This window comes from Sander lucioperca, chromosome 14 (assembly GCF_008315115.2).
Source record: "Sander lucioperca isolate FBNREF2018 chromosome 14, SLUC_FBN_1.2, whole genome shotgun sequence".
NCBI classification, from domain to species: Eukaryota; Metazoa; Chordata; class Actinopteri; order Perciformes; family Percidae; genus Sander; species Sander lucioperca.
Genome location: NC_050186.1, coordinates 7119911 through 7144180, shown reverse-complemented (window position 1 = coordinate 7144180; position 24270 = coordinate 7119911). Strand labels below are relative to the sequence as shown.

General features: G+C 41.5%; 1 protein-coding gene across 1 annotated transcript; it reads right to left on the bottom strand.

Moving 5' to 3' along the window:
* Positions 1 to 7372: 7372 nt before the first annotated feature.
* On the bottom strand, positions 7373 to 23075 carry lmnb1 (lamin B1). Its single transcript, XM_031282325.2, has 11 exons — positions 22527 to 23075; positions 17884 to 18040; positions 17495 to 17620; positions 16678 to 16848; positions 15279 to 15404; positions 13008 to 13228; positions 10949 to 11177; positions 10711 to 10815; positions 9643 to 9762; positions 9097 to 9198; positions 7373 to 8402 (listed from the first exon to the last, which is right to left on the bottom strand). The coding sequence occupies exons 1-11, from the start codon at positions 22880 to 22882 to the stop codon at positions 8361 to 8363; spliced, it is 1755 nt and encodes a 584-aa protein (XP_031138185.1). The 5' UTR covers positions 22883 to 23075; the 3' UTR covers positions 7373 to 8360.
* Between the last annotated feature and the right edge of the window lie 1195 nt (positions 23076 to 24270).

Sequence of the window (24270 nt, the reverse complement as noted above, 5' to 3'; positions counted from 1 at the left end):
CAGTGCCAGAGATATGGACATGTGGCAGCTGTGTGTAATGGAAAGAGAAGATGTAGACGATGTAGCAAGGAGCATGACGGAAAAGAATGTAATGAACCTGTGAAATGTTGTAACTGTGGGGGTGAACATCCAGCTTCCTTTAGGGGTTGTCAAAACTATGTCAAAGCAGAAAATGTGGAGAGAATAAGAAAAGAGGGGAAAATATCTTATGCTGAGGCAGTGAGAAGAGTGGAGTGTAATGGTGGGGTAAGACAAGATCAAGGGGAGGCCAAGGCAAAAGAAATAGTAAAGGGACATGCTCTTAATGACGACTATGTTGTGATTAGCAAAAAAGGACTACTGGCATTCATGGTTGAAGCAATGTGGAAAGTTAAAATGGTGGCAAACAAAAAGTCAGATGTGGCACGTGAAATTGCTTCCGCTGCAGAAAAACTTTTAGGATTCAAGGGGATCAATCCAAAGGAATTATGGGAATTTACTTTTACTCAGGACAGTGCAGATCAAAGACCAAATGGGAGTCAACACATAGAGTTGGACGACAGTGAGGAAGAGGAAATGGACAGCAGACATGATGAACATGATGGTGATTAGTGTCTTTTGTATTATGTTTTACATAATGCAATGGAATGCTAGGAGTCTTATTGCGAATGGGCAAGAGTTTAAACACTTGATAGATTGTCTTGAAGAAAAACCAGAAATTATTTGTATTGAGGAAACTTGGTTAAATCCGAGATTAGATTTTATAATACCAGGGTACAAATGTGAAAGGAAAGATAGGGAAAATACATCAGGAGGGGGTTGTGCTACATTTATTAGAAATGGGATTCAGTATAGAAGAATTGAAATAAAAACAGTTTTAGAGTGTGTCATTACAGAAGTTTGGACTGATCAAGGGAAAATCTCTATTGTGAATTTGTATAATCCGTGCATTAAGCTAGAAGAGAGTCACTTTCAGGAAATTGTAGATAAAATTAGTGTACCGGGGATTTGGGTTGGGGATTTTAATGCTCATAATGAACTGTGGGGAGGTGAGAAGAGAGACAGAAATGGTCAAATTGTAGAAGATTTTATAGATAAAAATAATTTAATTGTGTTAAATGATGGTCGTCCTACATGGTTTAGTACAAGTCGGTCAATGACGTTTTCCATAGATATTACAATTGCATCAGCAGAGTTAGCATTGATCAGTAGGTGGGAAACAATGGATCTTTATACAGTGGGAAGTGACCATGTTCCAATAATTAGTAAATTCGGTAGGTGTCTGATTGAGGAGCCAGTTCAGTGCTCCCTGCGGCTTAATTATAAAAGAGCTAATTGGATCAAGTTTGAGGATCGAGTGAATATGGGATTGTCAGGAATAGATAGTGAAAAAGGAGTAGATGAGTGGAATAGGTCTCTTAGTGAAGTGTTGTGGGTTGCGGCAGTTAAGAGTATCCCTAAGAAAAAAGTTCCAGTAAGAGGAGCAATGGTTCCGTGGTGGACTGATGAATGTAATTCGGCGGTCCGTGATAGGAATAGGGCATATAAAAACTTACGGAAACACCTATTAGAGAATTGTGCTGTTGAATATAAGAGGCTTAGAGCGAAGGCTAGACGTGTAATTAAGGATGCAAAGAAGCAAAGTTGGAAGGCTTTCTGTAGTAAGTTAGGACCGGATCCGCCCTTAAAAAAGATTTGGAATCTAGTTCATAGAATGACAGGTATCTTTCGGCAGACAGAAATTCCTGTCCTCCACTGTGATGGAAATGAAGCTGTAAATAATAAAGGGAAAGCTAGTATGTTGGTCAAGCAATTCAAAAAAGTACACAGCTCCAAAAATGTAGATGAGGTAAACAGGAGAAGGAGGTGTCAAATATCAAGAATTAATATGGCTAAATTGCTAATTGATTGTGATAATTCTGATGATATTAATGTATTTTTTTCAATAGATGAGCTAAAGAAAGTTCTTGCTCAGGGTAAAGATACCTCGCCTGGCAGAGATGGGTTGGGATATCAATTATTTAAAAATTCTGGAGATTTGTTAGGAGAAGAAATTCTTGCCCTAATTAATAATGTATGGGAGAGTGGGTGTCTTCCTAAAGAGTGGAAACATGCTGTAATTATTCCAATTGTAAAACCAGGGAAAAAACCAGATAACCCAAGTTCTTATAGACCAATTGCATTGACCTCTGTTTTATGTAAGATTATGGAGCGCATGATAACAGATAGACTTGTGGATAAACTGGAGAAAAGTGGATATTTTGTGGAATATCAGAGTGGATTTAGGCAGGGGCGGTCAACAATGGATGCTGTTTTAGATTTAGATATTGACATTAAAAAAGCCATCGCAAATAAAGAAGCCGTTGTTGCAGTGTTTTTGGACATTGAAAAAGCTTATGATACGCTTTGGAAGGAGGGATTGCTCATTGCACTTTATGATGCGGGAATCAGAGGAAGAATGTTTAATTGGATAAAGAATTTTTTAAGTAACAGGATAATTCAGGTAAGGGTGGGAAGTGAATTATCAGAGGAGGTTGGGATAGAGAATGGAACCCCTCAAGGTAGCGTTATAAGGCCGGTTCTTTTTAATATACTAGTTAATGGTATGTTTAGCAGAGTGGGGAAAGGATTTCGGTTTTCATTGTTTGCAGATGATGGGGCCCTCTGGAAGCGAGGGAGGAACCTTTCCTATACTTTTGGTGAAACGCAAACTGCTTTGGAGAGGATATCTGAATGGGCTAATGATTGGGGTTTTAAAATATCAATAGAAAAAACAAAATACATGGTATTTGGACATAAGAAGAAAATGCCAACACGGCTGTTACAAATATATAATACAACTATTGAAAGAGTTAAAAATTTTAAATTTTTGGGGATGTGGTTAGATGAAAGACTGACATGGAGGAAACATATTGAGATGGTTTCGTCTAAATGTGGGAAAATAATTAATGTTTTAAGGTGTGTGGCTGGGTCTGATTGGGGGGCTGACAGTGATTCTATGATGATGATATACAGAGCAATGATAAGATCAACTATTGATTATGGCTGTATGGTATATGGGTCAGCAGCCCCTTCAGTAACTAGTCAACTTGATATAGTCCAAGCAAAAGCCCTTAGAGTGTGTAGTGGGGCGTTTCGTACAACTCCAATACCGGCGCTATTAATAGAAACAGGGGAGATGCCGTTAGATATAAGAAGACGTAAACTGGGGTTGAAGTATTTAATGAAACTAAAAGGACAGACTGGAAAATTACCAACAAAAAACCTGTTGAGTCAGCATTGGGAGTTTATGGGAACAGCAAGATTGGTCAAAACAAACTTTACAGAAACACTTAAATCTATGGCAGATGAAATTGGTATTGTGAATTTGAATGTGTGTCCACCAATATGTCGGTCAGATGTACCTTTGTGGTTGATTCCAGATCCCATTGTTGATTTATATTTTTTGAAAACAAGCAAAAGAAAGATGTCAGAGGGGGTAGTGTAGGAGATAAAAGCCCGTCAGTGTCAAATGTGGGGAGGCTACTTACAAATTTATACTGACGGGTCGAAGGATCCTGAGAGCGGTAAAGTGGCTTTTGGTATTAGTATACCTGAAATAGGTTATAAAAAAGGCTGTAGGATTCCAGATCACTTATCAGTATTTACTGCAGAGTTGGTGGCAGTTCTATGGGCAGTAAGGTGGGTTGAAGATAACAAACAGGAACATTCTGTCATATGTAGTGATTCAGCTGCATCCCTAATTACAATTAAAGGTACCAAATCTAAGTCCAGACCTGATTTGCTTGTTGAAATTATGCAAGTGTTGTATAGAATTCATAAAGCAGGGTATGAGGTGGGGTTTATGTGGGTTCTGGGTGTGGAGGGTAATGAGGAGGCAGATGAGGTGGCAAAGAAAGCAGTGCAGGAGGAAAGAGTTCAAATCAATGTGCAGTATGGGTCACCAGATTACACAGAAATAATTAATAGGTCAGTAAAAGAAATGTGGCAAAATTTATGGGATTGTGAAAGGAAGGGGAGAACGTATTATTCAGTACAAAGAATGGTAGAGAAAGAAAGATGTGCTTATAGATGTAAGAGAAGAGATGCAGTAGTTTTATCCAGATTGAGGCTTGGGCATTGTGGGCTGAGGAGTGGGCTGGCTCTGATTAGTAAACATCCTGATGGAAAGTGTGAATGTGGAGACAAGGAAACAGTGAAGTATGTATTAGTGCAGTGCAGGAAGTACTCCTCAGAGGAAGAAACTGTTCAGGGAACTGGGTGCAACTGGAGAAACTGTTTTTACTTTATGCACTTTATTGAATTTGGACAGTTGGAACAAATTGAAGAAACTGATGGAGTACTTGCGACGTATTGGAGTATATAAAAATATATAGATAATTACTTTTAAGCAAGTTGGGAATAGTGATTAGTGAACAGCGGAGGGCAGCAATACGCCATAGATGCGTCTAGTCTGCCGGAAATAAAAAGAAGAAGAAAGAAGTGGAGACAACGCGAGCATGGACTATACTTGCTCTACTGATCTCCGACGTCCACCGGACTTTCTGGTGCGCCATGCCGCCGGCTGTTTTGATTTTGTTTCCCGGTGCTTTCCTCGCCGCCTCGTCACCTCGCTTTCTGATTGGCTACACGCCACAGTCCACAGGCTGCGTGCTCGTTTGTCCCCGGGGGACACCACACACGAGGAGAAATCGGGCCAAAACAATCCAACATGTTGGATATCCCCGATTTGAGATGGGAGCGGTCTCAACGTCCTTCAGAGCAGACGAGAGCAGTCTTAACACACCACACACGGCAGGAATAACTGATCAGATTATTTTACCATAATCGGAGCATCCTTAAGATTGTCGGAAGGGGTGAATTGGGGCTAAAATCGGCCTAATTATCCTGCCATGTGAACCAGGCTTAACCTGTCAGCTGTGTTGTATTAACAGGGAGAGTCTAACCTGTCAGCTGTGTTGTATTAACAGGGAGAGTCTAACCTGTCAGCTGTGTTGTCGATGCCTCGAGAGAACAAAGGAAGTGACTCAGAGCTTGCCGTAAAGCAGAATCTGTGGCCGTACGATGTGTATGACGTCATTGATATTTTAAAAGGCTTTTTAAAACAAAAAAAAAACCTTTAAAAAAATCTAACACCCAGCAGTGTGTATTTTCTTAGCCTCCCCTTTCAAATGCAACATTTAAATTACTAGACAAAAAATGATATCCTGAGAAAAGTGGATTTTGAGGGGTATAGCTCCATAGACCTCCATTCATTCTGCACTCGCCTGTGAGCGCCCCCATATGGATCAAGAGTGGAACTGTAACCAGTTCAGAAGCCGGAAGTTTCCCCGAGAGTGGACGTTCTCTAGCCTTACAAGTCAGCCCCACATCCAGATGTTGGGTCTGGAAACTCCCCATTGGCAGGGCTCAATCCGAGGGGCGGAATAAATGGTTGTCTTTCAAATTCCCTCTGCACGACAATAGGATAGCTCTACAACCAACCAGAGCAACGAAGAAGGTAGCAGAGCTAGTTGATAGATTAAACTTTAAACTCCAAACACATCTTCCTTTTTTAAGAATGACTTCATTGCCGTTCTTTGTTCTTTTCTCAAAGAAAAGCTGAACTCCAAGTCTTCCAGAGTCGCGGCCAAAGCAGATTCCAAAGACCGCTGTTCACCAGAAGCAGCAACCATAAGCCCCGCCCACCGATTCTATACACGATGTGATTGGCCTGACCAGAGTTTGGTTTTTCCAGCTCGCAAGCCAACGGAGAATTGCTAGACTGACCCTGGCTGCAAATGACATTTGCTGCCACTAGGGGGTCTAGATTTCTAGGCTAGAAGTTCTCCCCTTATTAGACATTCTCTGCTTACACATACAGACACAAACTGTAATTCAGCTTGTATGGAACACAAACAGCCATCTTTACCATAAATAAAATAGGTCCTACACTCTGAGAAATAAATCTGTAAAATAACAGAAAAAGGTCTGGCAGCTCATTACCAGGACTTTGCAGCTGTAATTAAAAAACGGAAATGATGTGAGTTACAGTTTAAACACCGGGAAAAAAATCCGCAAAACATCAGAAAAAGCGGCAAAGAGGTCGGAAAAAAGAGACAAAAACATCTTTAAAAGTGTAAATAAAATAAATAAAGACTGTGAATCAAGTTCTAGTTCTGTCATTTCTGTTGAAATATACAGACACACAACTGTTAAAACACAGATATTTCTTAGAGTGTAGCACAACAAACCTTAAAAGAAAACAAGACATTCTTCTGAATAAAATGCAGAAGAATGTATATAAATAAATAGAAAAAGTGCAAACCGAGCTTTGAGCAGCCTCTTTCTCTCTTTTGTTATTCCATGACTTCCTTCCTGCCAGTAGTTTGAGTCTTGGCTTGAAGGTGTGTGTAGGTGCTCACTGGTGAACCTGGAGCCCTACTTGGTGGAGAAAGGTGACTCACGGCTGTAAATGGATCCAAACATGGTCAGGGTTTATCGGGCTACTTTAGTTAAAGCAGGGAAAGCCATGTTTCCTTCCACACGTTTTTATGTTAAGAAATATCAAATGAAAAATGCCTTATGGAAACTATAAAATGTAATTGAATTTCATGAATATCGACATAAAGTTTGTATGTTCAATCTCATCGGATTTTATCTTAATCGGTAAACGGCTAATAAGATAAACGCTGATGAAAATGTTATTTGCCAAATAAATAAATTACAACAAAAATATATGCGAAAAATATTCTCTGCTTTATTGGCATTTCTTTAAACCAATCACAATCGTCTTGGGTGGGGCTAAGCTCCGGACAGAGCCACGGTGCCTCTGCTAAATAGTCTCAGGAAGGAACTTGTTTTGGTGGAACATGTGTACGTTCAAAAGTAGTTTTAGTCGTGCAACAGAAAACTCAGATTGGACAGATAGTCTAGCTAGCTGTCTGGATTTACCCTGCAGAGATCTGAGGAGCAGTTAACCATAGTCCTCACAAATCCACCAGAGGTTAGAACGCCAACACAAAGAAAGAGGAAGGAGACGGACATCAGGCCAAATTTCCGGCCGCACCTGAACAATCCCGGAAGTGGAACGTCGTGGATACAGACTCCGTCATTGGCCATCAGGGGGACGTCGGGTTGCATTTCTCTAAAGGTTGAATCCACTGTTGTCATTGTTTTGTAACACTCTGTATCAAATGAGTGTCAGTCTGTGCTGGTCTCTGATGCCAGGGGATGTAAATCAGTAAATACAGGGCTACCATATTTACTCCTGTTATCTGACATCATCATTGATATTGTTTTTTTCTGCCATGCTTTTTTGTGTTTTAATAATTTCTAATATCTATTTCTTTTAATCCTCTTTTCTACATAGACCCATTACAATGATGTATGACAAACAGGGAAAACAAGAAAGTACAAGAAAACACATTTAATCATTTAACTAGGATTCAGCCACAGCATGCATATTAACAGACTAACACAAAAAGTACTTCAAACACTTCAAATATCAAAAGTTAAGATACAATCAACACTTCTCAATTAGTGGTGCAACGCTTATTCAAAGTCAGCGGAGAGAAACGTTCAGATTTGATATTACAGCCCCCCCCCCCCCCCCTGTGAAGACTGGAGCCGGCTACTGCTGTCAGTCCATCTTTTGTCCCCAGGTCACATCTTTTTTTTTTTTCTTTTTCATTCTACCACGAGGAGTCGCTAACGCCACAGTTTCAAATCTTACACACAGGGGCTTTAAGGGAAGTCAACAACTGCTAACAAACTTCAAATGCCCTCGGATTTCTTCATGAATACAATCAATCACAGTAGTTCTTTTTTTCTAAAGAATGCTATTAAACAGAGGTTCCATATTGTGTAATTCTGACATCTTGTCCAGGTCCAGGCTCCTTCACAACTCCTCTTACTGTCAAGCTTTTATTTAGTGTACTTGTCCTTTCAGTGCGTATTTCTTCAGTCTTTTTTTTTTCTTATTTTTTTTTAAAATACAGTAGATTTTGAGCAAAACTGATCTAAATCAGCCCCTGACCTAATCCTGCGTCTTCTCTTGTAGCTTAAAATATAGCATCAATAAAATTACAAGATAAAATATAAAAGAAAATAACAAAATTATAATTTTAAAATGACATAGCACATTACTCAATTTTTAAAAGACACAGTCGGTCTGGAGTTTAGCTACTTGTTGCATGTTTTTATAAAATAAAAAGGTTTCTGATCTACAAAATACATTGTTTCAGCACCATGTTGTTGGCTTTTTCAGATGAAAATAAAATCTACCCAGCTTTGCATTTTTATGAGAAAGTAAAACATTCTTCGTATGGAAATACACTACAAAAGATAGAAAAATAGTTGTAGTATTAGAGGCAGCGGAGCGGCTGGTTGGTGCAGAGGGATCACATGATGGAGCAGCCTCTCTTGGCCGTGCGAGGGTCCTCCTGCACACAAACGGTCACGGTACCATTCAGAACACAAACACACACAACCCCAAAATCTAGATCAGCAGTGACTACGTTTACATGCACATAATATTCCGGTTATTGTAATTCTGAAAAAGACGATATTCCGTCTAAGCCATTTACATGGCTAATGAATATGAGTATTCCAACAAATGTCCTGTTTACATGTCACCGTGCAAAAAAGGATTTCAGCGGTGGAGGACTTGTTGGAGCGTGTGAACTCAGCGTCTCTCTTTCATTCCTTCAACCAGCTTCTTGAAAAGGTCTGCTCATATCCAAAAACCTGTTGATATCTGAGTCTCTGATAATGTTTAAAAGTAGCTGAGTTTCTCTGTCTTTTCTTTTGGCCGTGCATCTATACCGCAGCCCTGCAAACTGCTTGGTTTGTACAGTAACCATAGCAACGCACAGAGCTGACCGTAAGCCGTAAATTGAGGTTTAAAGGCTGACACGTTCAGCAGCTTTAGAGTCATCAACTTCCTTTCTGTGCATGACAGTTACATTACTAGGGGTGGCTCTCTGAACCCAACGCCACACACACACACACACACACACACACACACACACACACACACACACACACACACACACACACACACACACACACACACACACACACACACACACACACACTTATAGATTTTTGAGCCGATAGTGTGGCTGTTAGTCTCACCTGCAGGTGGAAGAGGGCTTCCTCACTGGCCTCCACTCCATTATCTTCCTCATCCTGCTCTTCCAGTGCCGTGTTGTATGTTGTGGTTCTCTTTGCCACCTCCTGACACACACACACACACACACACACACACCAAGATTATCCCTGACACACAACTGGCTGCTCTTCATGATTTTTACTAGTAAGAAAAATCTGACAATGGGCAACAAAAACTGATGTGGAGACGGACGGATGACTATTACACTGGCCCAGCAACCAGTGTGGCAAGACTGAACAGACAAAATACAGAGGGTGTACAGGGATGTAGTGTGTGTGTGAGTGAGTCAGTGAGTGAGAGAGAGAGAGAGAGAGAGAGAGAGAGAGAGAGAGAGAGAGAGAGAGAGAGAGAGAGAGAGAGAGAGAGACAGAGAGAGAGTGTGTGAGTGAGACAGAGAGAGAGAGAGAGAGAGAGAGAGAGAGAGAGAGAGAGAGAGAGAGAGAGAGAGAGAGAGAGAGAGAGAGTGTGAGTGAGTGAGTGAGTGAGTGAATGAGTGAGTGTTCTCTCACCTCTCCCTGAGGGTTGGTCAGCACCACATGCACGTCCAGCCCTGATCCCCAGGACGACTGGTTCTTCCACAGCAGGTCTGTGGGAGGTTTGGAGCTCACACCAGCATCAGACGCCCAAACCTGCAACACAAACACAGCTCTGTTTCAGACTGATACCTCCGGTTCAGGCTGGTCCTCATACTAATGAAAATACTTTCCAATACTCATCTGGATTGAAGCAGCAAACATTCAGTTTAAGAGTAAAAAATGACATAACATTATTTATAATAAGTTTATTTGATTCACAGTTGCTACATATAGTGTTTTGATCTCGACAACCCAACTGCATTTTACCGCAAACCTGCGACTAGTTAACGTTCTAAAGCAGGAGCAATCGCTTGTTTGCTAAGAGTCGGGTCGGGACTCAACATTGTATTCAGAATCTAAAATATTTTTATAGCACTTTTTAATGTGTGATTGTGTAAAAGGTGTTCACGAGATAGATACCAACCTTTCATGAACTTGTGAATTTCGCCAGCCGTCTTCTCTCGTTTTCATGGAGACAGACGCTGTGTGCACAGAGGGGAGGGGCTGTGTGTGTGTGTGTGTGTGTGTGTGTGTGTGTGTGTGTGTAGCCTATGTGAGAGAGACGCGTGAGTGACAGAGATGGAGAGCAGGGAAAGGAAATGCAGCTGAACGAATTACGCTGCGTGTTTTAAATAGCGTTAAAAAAAAAAATGCGCAATATGTGGCGCCCGGTGTTGATTGTATGGGCGCACCACCACAAATTAGTCTATGTGTGGGAAACACTGTACACCATCCGGCTTGAGAGAAAAGGTTCCTTTATTGCCATTTCTCAGCACTGACTGTGTCCTCTGCATTTAACCTCCTGTACACTGCAGCAGCCCGGGGACCGGCTCCAGGCCTTTAGTCAGGAGCACTAACCTAGCATTCACCTTTTATCCAAAGACTCTTCCGTTCTTCCTTAGAACACTTAATAATGACTTGATGACATGTTTATAGACAGGATATCACTCCTAAAAGGTTCAACAGAAAATTATTAGAATCCAACTAAAGACAAACTCCTACCGTGACTTTCTGGCCAGCCTTTAGGACATATTTGGGTGTGAACTTGTAGGTAGCTGTAGCATTTCCGATTGTCTTAATCATCTCATAACCGACCATTGCCTGGTCCTGTTGACACAATGCAGAAATCAATCAGATACAAAGTTCATAGCGGATCTCTTGATACAAGACTTTTAGCGTTGTCTCTACATAAACATGAAGGAACTAAAAGCAGCCAACATCTAAGAACCCAGGAGCTCACCTCCTCTCCAGTGTTGTGGAGGCAGATGAACTTGCCGTCCATGTCGATCTCGTCGATGCAGATCGATCCTGTGGCCGAGGCAGAGTGAGCGATCGACACCGAGCTGCTGGCTTCCTGTTCCTCCACATCCACGCGCTTCCTCTTTCCCTGAGTGGTGCGCACGCTGCGGCTGCTGGAGGAGGCTCGAGACATGGTGACACGGGCCGAAGGACTGGGAGACAGCTTCAGTCTGTGGGGAGGGAGGTAGCACAGTGAGGGGTCAGGCTCAGCAGCTGGCTGTGTTCTAGGTCCAGACCACCTAAACCAAGACCAAGTCATTACCAAGACCAGAGTGTATCGAGACCGAGTCATGACCAAGACAGCCATTCACTCTCCTGGGACTGCGCGTTAAGGGGGGCGGGAAGAGGGGGTTAACAGTAACACATTTCAAATTAGAAATGAGTCAAGTTATTGGTTGCATTTGAAGCAGGAAGTTTTACATCCAATCACAGTAATGATGTTAACACATAAATCATTTAGTGATATCCGTGCAGTTGTGGTCTTGACCGGTCTGGAAATAAAATCCAGAGTCCTCTTCATCCGAGACCGAGTAAATACGGTTGATTCCGAGACGGGACTGAGACCTTCAAAAAGCGGTTTTAAGACCAAGACCGATCTCGAGTAGGGTGCTAATACGGCGCTGGTTCCTAAACAACCGGTATCTACTGGACCGAATAGCTACGGGGATTTCAGTGCCTCATTTCGGTGCCACTTAAACACCTGCGCTGCTCTCTGATGCTCCGAAACAGATGTTACAGGCAACAAAAGCATCGCTGCAAGCATAGTTAACACTACACTTGACAGCATTTAACTTTAGCCTACCGTTAGCTAGTAAACACTACACTTGACAGAAGATAACGTTAGCCTACTGTTAGCTAGTAAACACTACACTTGACAGAAGATAACGTTAGCCTACTGTTAGCTAGTAAACACTACACTTGACAGCATTTAACTTTAGCCTACCGTTAGCTAGTAAACACTACACTTGACAGCAGGTAACGTTAGCCTACTGTTAGCTAGTAAACACTATGCTTGACAGAAGATAACGTTAGCCTACTGTTAGCTAGTAAACACTACACTTGACAGCATTTAACTTTAGCCTACCATTAGCTAGTAAACACTACACTTGACAGAAGATAACGTTAGCCTACTGTTAGCTAGTAAACACTATGCTTGACAGCAGGTAACGTTAGCCTACCGTTAGCTAGCAGCTGGTTTAAACACGGTTAAAATGCTGACGGTTAAACAGTGTGACTGTATTTCACTGGAGAGGATTCCAACAGCGGGACGTCCTACAGTCTGCAGTTGTCATTGTCAGAAAAACAACACAGACTGTGCGTTCATTTGAAACTGGTAACCTAAGATGGTTGGCCTTTAGGGTTGGGCATCGAGAACCGATTCCTACTTGGAATAGTTTCTAAAATTACGATTCCAGCAGAATCGTTTCTTTATTGGAATCGTTTGGAATCGTTTGGAGGATTTGATTTCAAATCCGATCATTGCTTCCCAATTTAACATGCGCAAGTTTTTGGTTTCCGTAGCGGCCAGGTGCTTGTTGTGTTGCAGCCTTGGAGCACAGTAAGCAGCGCTCTAGTGTGGCTTTATTTTACATTGAAAAAGCTGTAAAACTGCAAACCACCATTGAATCAAAATAAAACTCTTATTTGTGAAAATAAGCATTTGACCTGTTTCAACTCCACCCCTCAAAGAATCGGAATCGATAAGAACCGGAATCGAAAGGCGGAATTGGAATCAGAATCGTTAAAATCCAAACGATGCCCAACCCTATTGGTCTTAGCAATAAACAAGCCGTTCTTTAATGTCGACGACTGTCATTTTGTGCTCTTCATTTTTTTTTTTTTTTTCCGTAAAAAAAAACGTTTTAAAAGTACCACTTTAGCACAGGTATTTGGAAAAACCCCAAACAATACCCAATCTCGAGTACTACAACACTGGCGGCTGGGTTGGAAATGGAGTGGAAACACCACCACCACCACTCATAAACCTCATGTGTCCTCACCTCTCTTCCTCTCCCTCCAGGAGTTTACGGTAGGCGTTGATCTCCATGTCCAGTGCCAGTTTGACGTCCAGCAGCTGTTCGTAGTCGTTTAGCTGTTGCTGCATCCTGGCCTGGACCTCGCGGACCTCGCGGTCTTTGTCTGCCAGCAGCTTGCGGCTCCTGTCTTTCTCCTGAGCCAAGGTGTCCTCCAGCTCCACGATACGGTCGCGCCAACCACGAGTCTGCATACAGACAGCGAGGCGAGAGTCGGAGGTAACACTTTATCATACGTCATCTAAAAAGCTTTTGACACCTGCTTCAATAAAAAGATAAATATATAGTATACATCAATACTGAGATAAAAAAAAAAAAAAATCAAACCCAGTGCAGGGTTCAAAATACTTTTTTCTGTGTACAGAGGCTGGTGCACGTTAGAGATGGTCCGATACCATTTTTTGCTTCCCGATACCGATTCTGATACCTGAACTTGCATATCGGCCGATACCGAGTACTGATCCGATACCAGTATGTCATATATTTTATTATGTTATAACAGCTGTATACTACTATCCCTGTATGGATGTGATATTATTTCTATCTTTGTTGTCGGTCTGGCTCAGGTTAAACTTTTTGTGTAACATGAACAAACACAAACAATGAACGCCCCAGAACTTTCTTTTATTATGCAGTTTGACAGTCAGTTATAACGGAAAAAGAACATAAATAAACTAAATCTACTTTAACATATTTTCTTTAGGGCTTTATTACGTGGTATCGGATCGGTGCATAAACTCCAGTCCTTCCTGATACTAAGGCTGCAACAACGAATCGATAAAATCGATAAAATTTGATTATTAAAAAAAGTTGCCAACGAATTTCATTATCGATTCGTTGTGTCGCGCGACACACCACTCAGTCGCGGAGATAAAAGCAATTGAGTTGAGTGCCGTGCGGAGCGGCGTGGAGTGAAAGAGAAAAAAAAAAAAAAAAAAGAGCAGAGACCGGAGACCCGTAACGTTCTGAAACACATGGCGGAGGCAGAGAAATCAGTACGACCTAAGTCATCCAAGGTGTGGGAGCATTCACATTACATAAATCAAAAATGTGTTAATTGCAAGATAAGCAAAAGCGACACGGCATGGCACGGTCACCACGGTGATGATTCAGCACCTAAAACGTAAACATGTTGGAGTCCTTGATGAGGAGGAAGGGAGTTCAACAGCAGGGTAAAGTCACTACACAATCCTACTGTTGTTCCGTTTTGAAGTGAGGAACTTAACGTCCTCTTCTGGTGCTGGTGTGGTGTTTACTCGTTATCCAGCTGACTAGCATGACAAGCTAGCATTAGCTCGTTAACAGTAGTAAAGCAAGACTAAAGACACGTTTTTATTCGCTCGCCTTTTTTGGCCCATTCATTTTTCAATCTATTGTCATGTATATATTCTGTGCTTTGCCCCATATCAGTTATTGTTGACAAATATATTTGTGTGTGTTGTACTTTTTAATTTCATTTTAAAGTTCTTTTATAGCACTTAGTCATCTTAAGCTGTGTTTAAATGTGGTGTACAAATGAACTTAACTCGCACTTACTACAATGATGGTAATAATTTAATGAATAAGCTTCAAGTGAACGTGTGTGTGTGTGTGTGTGTGTGTGTGTGTGTGTGTGTGTGTCTGGTGTCTGCTCTTTGGGTTACTTACCTTTACACAACTATTAACTAAAACAACAAGTATGTATGCAAGTATGTATTGAGTTGATGTAAATTAATGCTTTGTTTTTTTATCCGATTCATTGAAAAAATAAATCGACAGATTAATCGATTATTAAAATAATCGTTAGTTGCAGCCCTACCTGATACCAGCGTTATATGACGCAGAAGCATAAACCAGCCTTTAGTCTGCTCTAACAATGTATAGGAAGGCCAGTTTAACCTGCACGAGTCTCTGATTGTGATGTCACAGACTGTCATGACGAGAGTTTGATAAACGGAATAAACAGAGTGAAAAATCAGCTGCATAAACGTGATTTACAGCCTGCTTTAATGGAGATATTTCATGTTTCACTTTTACTGGAGAAAAGGGAAAGCTAGAAGTATCTGGAAAACTCCAACGTCCAACTAATCTGATCTTTACAGGTGTTGGTAAAGGTAGGATATTAGATTCAGCACTGAGATACATGTGGTTGGCGTTGGATTGTATCAAATATTTTAGGACACCAATTAATAATAATTGATAGAAATAATAATAATTCTATCAAGAACAAAAAAGGTAAATGTAAAACAAAATGCCGACCTCCTTCTGCATGGCTGCCATCTGGGCGGTGAGGCTCTCGATCCTCAGGCTGGACTCTCTGAGCTCCTCTCGGCTCATGTTGGCCGATGCTCCGTTCATCTCAGACAGCCGACGCAGGTCGTCCAGCTGGAGACAAACACACAGCAACATCAACACCGTTTCCTCTTCATCACACACTGAAAGAGGAACTGAGCAATGGCAGTCACTTCCTGACATGCAGGAAGTTTTAGTAATGTCTTGTTTGGTATGTAACTTACAGGTTCACTTGATTGTAAACACAAACTAGCTTGTTGCTTAGTTGCATATTGTGTAGGAGGAGGATGATTTAAACTGGTCCGCCAACATCCTGCAGAAGGCATCCGTGTATTTTGGCATTCACCTTTTATAATTTATCAGTGTCAGTTAGGGGTGTGAATCTCTAGGCACCTATTTGATTCCGATTCAGAGGGCTAGGACGCAATGATAAGTACGATGCATCAAAATATTTAGGGGCTTAGTTAAAATCTGCACTCGTTAAATGTTGGAAAAGATTAAGAGTTAGTAAATGCATTTACATTTTTATCTCTGCATTTGCATCCTAGCACCCAGCTGGCAGAAGTGCATCTGAACAATATAAAAAAAAATAAATAAAAAAAAACTGTACTCATGAGTAGTATTTTAAGTTGAGTTGATAGCTATGTCAACATACAATTGTGTATCTTAATGCTCCAGCATATAATATTTCAGACAACTGTGTTCGTCTAACTTTGTTGCAACACTTTATGTTTGGTCCTTTCCTGTTTCAACATGACAGTGACCCCACCCACAAAGCCAGCTCCATAAAGAAACAGTGATTCCTGTCTGCTGTGGAAGAACCTGACTGGCATTCACAGAGCCCGGACCTCACCCCCCATCCAACAACGTTAGCCTGGCTCGAGATCAGTGATGGACCTCTCCGGGTGCTCTAGTTTCCCCCACCACTGAAAACATGGTTCCATCCCTCTCAATTAATTGGAAGTCGCTTTGGATAAAAGCATCAGCTAAATGACATGTAATGTACCACATATGGCTGTATTGTTTGACCATACACATACTTTGTACATATTGTGTACATAGTGTAGTTTTGCACTCCTAGCAAATCACATTTTATATCAAGGCAACAGAAATGACTCATCTCTGATTGGTTGGCTGTTGTCTGATAAAATCTATTGTGACACTTCATGCATAGTTTGTCTCATGGCTCGTGAGTTACAGTATATTGTTATATTTTGATGTTGCTTAATTCTGGGTCAGAGAGACACATAATCCTCCCCGTCACAGCAGGTACAGACAGAAGATGTTTATGTCAGCCAGCTCGTTCACATGGAATGAATTATGATTATGTGAATGGAGAATACCAAGACTGTATGTGCTGACATACTTTGGCCACGTAGGTGCTCTCCATGTTGTCCTTGTACATCTTGATCTGCTCTTCGTTCTGAGCTCTCATGTCAGTCAGGGCCTGGGTCAGTTTATACTCGTACTCCTCCTTCCGTCCAGAGTCCACCTCCACCAGCCGCGCCTCGTACCGCTGCCGCGCCTCCTTTACTTCCTGTAGCACAGCACACAGGCAGCATTCAGACACTTTGAGCCTGTCCTGATTAACTCAAGTCAACACTAGTTAGGTTACACAGACACCAAATGAAACGGAAAGAAAGGGATTCAGACATTTAATACAAAACATTATTAAGACATTCAATTATTATGCAGCCCTACTGAAACTTAAGTTCATCATGCTTTTGCTGATGTGGCTCTTTGATTTTAGACCAGTCAGAAAGAAGCCAAATCACTTAAAACTAGATTTCTCTTACTGTCAGTAAATCTGTGTGTGCAACACAGCCTGATATGTCTTTCCTTCCCTGCTCAGCTTCATTGTTGTTAAAACCCATTAGACACACACACACACACACACACACACACACACACACACACACACACACACACACACACACACACACACACACACACACACACACACACACACACACACACACACTACTTCGCCGCACAAAATAGTCCAACAAAATGCACAGTTTCCTCCTGTTTGAGTAATGTTTTCTACGATTTATTTTTTTTTAACCTTTACTTGTCTTTTGATTCTCTATTCTGTCAGATGTACAATCTTCATTCTTCTCCTTTTCTGTTCTGTTGGGCTGGCTTTATTGCATAGAAATCTGATCAAATGGAAAAATTCTGACCTCCTCTTGCATGCTCTTGCGGAAGATCATTTCCTCTGTCATACTCTGGCAACGGTTTTCCAAGTCGACGCGCAGCAGCATCTCGTCTCCAAGTTGCTTCTTGGCCTGAGCGAGACCTGTATCCATCTGAAAACGCACAAGAACAGGTAGCGCTTTGAAAAAAATGGTGAATGGAAAAGGGTTATCAAGTTAAGTGAATCTAGAACAGCTCTCAAAAGAACAAAGACTGTGAGCGACAATCACAAATAACATTTTGTTTAAGTACAAGATTCAGAAATAAAAGCATATTATATTTACAAATCAGATCTCTCTGCATCACTCCATTCAACGGTCAAAGGAAGGGGAAATATTTTGAGCCTGATCATATTGATGTTGTAGCAGTGCAGTACCTCCTGCAGCTGTTCTCGCAGGTCGGCCAGTGTGGCCCCCAAGCCTCCATTCTCAGACAGCGCTGTAGCCAGCAGGGCCTCTTTAGAGTTCAGCTGAGCCTCTAAGTCCTTCAGCCTGGCCTGGGCGCTGGCTGCCTCAGAGTCCTTCTTGTTGTAGCTGGAAGGAGAATGACAAGGCACGGTGAGTGCATGTGGATGATAAAGTTGATAAATTTCATCTAACAGATGGGGGGGGGGTGCTAGCTAACTAACTAGCCAGCCGGTGACTACATTAGAAAGTTTAACAACTTAATGTGTCATTCACACTCTTATCCCAGCGTAGGAAAGCACAACGCTGTCGCCAGATGAGTGACACTTTGTCCGGCTCATTTTTAATAACCAGTGTGTCGCGTGACGGCACGGTGGGTGGAATCAGCAAGCTAACATTAGCTAACTAACTATCCAACAAGCTACCAAACAAGCTGAGTAACTTTATACCTGCTAACATAGTGGACTCGTGGAAAAATACATCGTTTTTTTGTCATGACTAATTTAAAATGTACTTAAAGTTTGTAAACTTAAAAAGCATTTTTTTCGCTCTGTCTTCATTTGTATCGTTTCCCTATTATTTACAATACACAGCGTGGTTTGAATGGGGGGAGAGAGAAACAACCCTCAGATGGGGTGGGTCCTCCTGCCCCCCCCCAGTGATTTCCACCTATGAGATGACAGTGTGTGATGCTGCTCAGAGTCTACCACTGACTACCATCAAGGATCAAAAGGTACTCCAGGGTTTCCCGAATACAAGTCTGACACACGTTAAGACCCGAAACCAGACCTGATGAGGCAGGCAGAGGGACACGGTGGGTCTTCACTGACTACACTGGGAAAGGACAACGGCAGATACAAACTTCGTTGACAATGAAGGTTAACATGGAGCCAGAACAGGCAGATATTTCTGTCTGTGTATTTAAGAAAGGGACAATACACATTAATAATGTTCTCAGATTGCCCATAGTGCTCAGGACTATCAATCAAGATGCACAATTGAAAAAAAACAATTAACAATTACAATAATTTGTTCCACTGCAAGACTTAACTTCAGATGGCATCAGGCAGAAATGAGTAGTAGTAGTAGTGGTAGTAATCTCTGTGATTTCAATACATTTGTATAATTAAATTTCCGTTTAGTTTTTTTTCTTTTGTATTAACAGTCATATAGCCTAACAGGGTATACATTCATGTGACATCCCTGCAGCATACATATCCTGATAGCCCAGCTTGTCCTGAAAACAATCAGGTCTATAACTTCTACAAGCATTATTACACAAGGAGACCAGGCAACACAAATATTGAAAAAAAATGGCTTAGACCTTAGAGGGTTAAAGTCGAGTTGTTACTAATATTTCGCTCACTCACTCAATGAAGATAGACAACGCCCAGGCAGAAACGTTAAAAAAGCAAACAGGGTCCTCTGGTGACCACAACAGATCAGAACTAACAGAAAAGAAGTTTATTTAGGTCATGTTTGCACTGCAAATATTTTTTATTATGTGTGTTTGCATTATTTTTCCTGTTTAGATTAGGCTTCAAAACAAATGCATTTTATGTTGAGTGCTTTGATTTATAAAGCCAAGCCAGTTGGACATCTGTTTCCCAGCTCTGATCCTGGGTTAACCAAGTCAACAGTGGAAGTGTTTCAATGGGTTTGGGAGTAAAATGGTATGTTGGAGGAGCTCTGCTGGGCTAGAGGCCAGCTATTTTCCTCATGTGTGTGCCTGAGGGTTACAATGGGCGGGTGAGACTGCTGCTGAAGTGAACAAACTATGAGTGGAATGTACAATGGTATGTCTGCTTTTTCACATTTTACTGAGAAACATTAGCTGGGAGGCAAAACCACTGACCCAGTGGGCTCTCACTTCACAGGAACAGTGCTGCAGACCAACAGCAAGCTGAGTCTATTCCAGAGACAGAACACATCACCAACGTCATCTTACCATGGGGAAAGTTAGAGATAGCAGCTGTAATGTTTCTCCTGTATGTTTATGGTCTCATTTTATATTATTCACTGCACTGATGCTGTAGGTGGTGGGCATGTTCACTGGGGTTTGGGTGGAAGCGATTACAGTATATCTGTTTGCTTCACCTGTTCATCTGGTTCATCTGGTGGGTGGTGATAGCACAGTGGATATGACCCATGCTTTTGGTGTGGGAGACCTGGGTTCGATTCCCACTGTGATACATCAACCAATGTGTCCCTGAGCAAGGCACTTAACCCCTAGTTGTTCCAGAGGTGTGTGACCTCTGACATATGTAGCAACTCTAAGTCGCTTTGGATAAAAGCATCAGCTAAATGACATGTAATGTAATGGTTTTTGGGCTTTGACAGAGAGGGGGGGGGGTGAGCCTGGGAGCGAACACTTTCTGTTGACCGCACTCAACGCACTTATTTGAATTACAAGGTAATTTTAGATTTGGCAACTGCAGTTCACAGTGCAGTGTTTTCCCTAGGTTTGTGGAAGACTTAGGTGCGCATATTTGGCAGGGGTTTGGGTCCTTCCTCAAAAAAAAATCTGATGTTTTTAAAAAAAAAAAAAAAAAAATGCAATTTGATATCATTTTGGACCGTGATTATTACCATCTAGGTGTCTAAAACATTGGAAAAACTAGAGCAGATAATAGATAAACACTCAAAAAATGACTAAACTTGCTAAACAAGTCCAACTACAGTCATTAGATTAGAGTAGATTAGATTCAACGTTATTGTCATTGTGCAGAGTAAAAGTAAAAGGACAACAAAATGCAGTTAGCGTCTAACCAGAAGTGCAAAAAAGCAGAAAAGTGCAATGTGAAATACAAGTATAGACAGGTGGTGCATAGACAGGACAAGAAATATATTGCAGTGTTATAAGAGCAGAATAAATATGGCTATGTAATATGAACAATGTATGAACAACATGTACAGATATGTGCAATGTAGTAGCAGTAACATTATACTAGTAGTAAGAATAATATAGATATATGCAGTGTATTAGCAGAATAGATCTGAGAAAAGTCTTTAAGTTAGTTTGATGCTTTTTCTCCTCTGTTAGTGTTTTTTTTTGCTGCATTTCACATTCATTTAGCTAAGGTGATGCCAACAATGGTTCGGTGTTGCACCTAATACTTCTACTGCCAGGGAAAACCCTGCAGTGTTTTTCATCTCTCAGTGTTTAGTCCCTCGCGGCTGCATTTGTTTAGACTGCTAACAGCCGCAACAGTCTGTAGAGTCAATTATACACAACCCAAACACAAGACACGTGTTACAAAATAAAGACTAAGTGAACAGATGGATAATGTCAACTGGCCATCAGTCTCAAACAGGCTGTCCCTGCCACCTGTGTTCTGCTGTCAGAGTGTGTGACCACACACACAGTACTTCCTCTGTTCAACAACACACAACAGCGCCACACCTGACTCCTCAGACTCAACAGCACGGGTGTGTAGTTACATGTGTAACTGGGATGCAGTATACTCTTTTCACAGAGTACTAATGCTACATTTGTTTAGTAACAGCAGACCTCTGCAACATTCGTATCACCATCCTGTGGAACTTCACACGCTGGTGAAATCTAAGTTGTTTTCAGCTCATTCGGTTTCACACAGAACTGAGGGGACATGACATTACACACAGCTGTGAGTGAGTGCCAATTTCTAAAGTTTCAACACGACACTGCTTGGTGTTTATTAGGCAGGAAAACATAAGTATTTTCTGACACATTTCAACCATGAATTACACTGTTGACTTTATTTCTGAAAATGCAGTTGAATCAGAACAGGGGGAAACCCTCCACATTGTCCATGCATGCACTTTTGGTCAACAGCTGTGAGTAACAGCTGCAGCTGTCAGATCCTCTCAGATAAATGGGAACACACATAACACTTATGTTTCCTGTCTATCAATACATGGGTGCTGTGTAGCCAATAACAAAAAATACAATCTAGGTATTAAAATGATGTCACACATGTCTGATGCACATTCCCTCGGCACACAGTAAGTCTGTGTACCACTTCAGAGCAAAAGCGAAATACTCCCAACATGTTGGCCTTTTCCCCAAAAACAAAAACACTGTGTGCCACTCATAGACTGTTTAAGTCTTCTGTTCTTGTCTCTCTGTCTAATTAAACCACATGTAGGCCTACACAGTGTCTCTGCCTTATTAATTGATTTCTATAAAATACACTTATTCTTTATATTTGTATTAGTCTATCTCTTTTTTTAAATTTAGCATTAGGCGTGGTAAAAATTACATTTTAAAAAGCCGGTTGGAGATTTATTCTGTTTCAGTAACACAGACAATGGTGGGCGGGTAACGTAAAAGGTCACTGTCAATCATTTCAAAATACTGTTCATTATTTCTATCATTTCAACCAAATGATTGTAACTAGCCTTATATCAGATCTAAGAGTGGCGATTAACTAAGAGACCGTTAAATCCTCTTTCTTCTAGAAGCCGAGTTTGAGGGACGCGCTCACCAGACCAGATGAGCGTGCGAACGTTTTGCGTGCGTAATGTTGCAAAAGTGGCTCGAAAATCAAAGTCGGCGTATAGCATTTAGCTAGCGACCCAGCGTCCCTGTCCCTATTGGACCGTTTAACATGATTCAAGTGTGTGAGGCACTTACTTCTGTAGAAGCTGTTCATGCTCGGAGGTGATCTTCCCCAGCTCAATCTGCAGCCAGGCCCGCTCCTTGGACGACTCATCCAGACATTTTCTGGCGTCGGCTAGCTCGGTCTCGTACAGGGCTTTCAGTCCGCTGACCTCCCGGCTCCTTACGTCTTCCCTCTCGTTAATTTGAAGGTGGAGTACGCTGTTTTCAGACTCCAAACTACGGACTTTGTCAATGTAAACGGCCAGGCGGTCGTTGAGGTCCCTGAGCTGTTGCTTCTCCTGCAGTCTGCTGATCCTGGTCGGGCTCAGCGGAGTGCCGCCGCCGCACGTGCTTCTCTGCCCGGTCGGAGTTGCAGCCGCGGTAGCCATTGTAGAAGACTAAATTACCCGTATGAAAGACACTAACCAAACCAAAACAAGACACGAGTTGTGCAGGTTTAACGATTTATAGTTAAACGCTCAACGACATAAACAACCAGCACTTCAGAAAACTAGCCTCCAAGTGTCTTTTCTCACCCGAATGAAAGAGGGGTTGGCTTCTAATATGGCGGCTCATTGGATATTTTACGTTGTTTATCACTAGCCAATGGCGTAGCTGGACGCAGTGCGTTATTTCAACTTGGGTTCACTCGTAACTGTGACCGACGCATGCCGTAACCGTACCGTGGAGGCGGAGTCGATTTTGCATCATGCATTCTTTAGTAGGCGACATTACCTCGGGTTTAGCAGCTGACCCCGAGCGTCCTGGTGTAAATAACAAGCGCTGCCTGAATTTTCTGATAACCGCCGAGCCTGAAATCATTTCATTGTATCCTGATTGAATCATTTCTCCCTGTAGTAATTCATTTCATTGTATCGTTTCTCCCTGTAGTGGCTCCGTACTATCAAAGACAAGAATGAAGTGTATGTTACCCATGACAAGATAGTGAATAGCTTGTGTTGATGCATGCACAGACTCTAGGGCTTTCTGCACTGAGAAAAACTGAGCTAATGATGCAACTGCAATGATGACCTTTTTCTTTGTTCTGAGGGGAACAAAATGGACAAGAGCTTTTTACATTTGGTCTACTTAAGAGGGGAAATCATTCATAAGAAGAAGAAGAAGAATGGGGGGGGGGGCACTTTTTTCAAGAACGTTTTGAACATGACACCCCAAATAGATATGTTACAAACAGAAAGACTGTGTAATAGCATATGTTTAACTAAATAAAGTATACGCACAAAGTGTAGTCTTTTAATTTACTTTGGTTTCATTTATGTATGAGTGTATGAGATTAAATCTATGCAATTGTAATACTCTCTGGCCTTATCCCTGGTATGATCATATATTTTGTTCACAAATGTTGTTACTTAAAATGTTAAAAATTGCTGCTTACGTGCAGTTTAGTGTCACAAATTATTTTCCAAAAACTGAGTGTCCCAAATGATGAGGGTCTTATTTAAGACAGGTTAAGGTTAGGGTTAAGGGTAGGGGTAGGGTTAGGGTAGCACAGGTGGTTTAGCAGGTTCATAATTAATTAAGGTAATTATATGGGGAATTTGGGACACTAAACTGCACGTATACCAAAAATGGCTATCATCATTTATGTGCTCTAAGTTATAGTGAGTTAATGGGGAACTACGCCCATTTTCTAAATAAAAACATTCCTATGGTCTAAGGCAGTCCAAACATATTAATAAACATGAACAACTCTCCCAAATCCAAAAACTAGACAGGTCTAACTCAGATTTGTGATGTCATCAAGTATGCCGTCTGC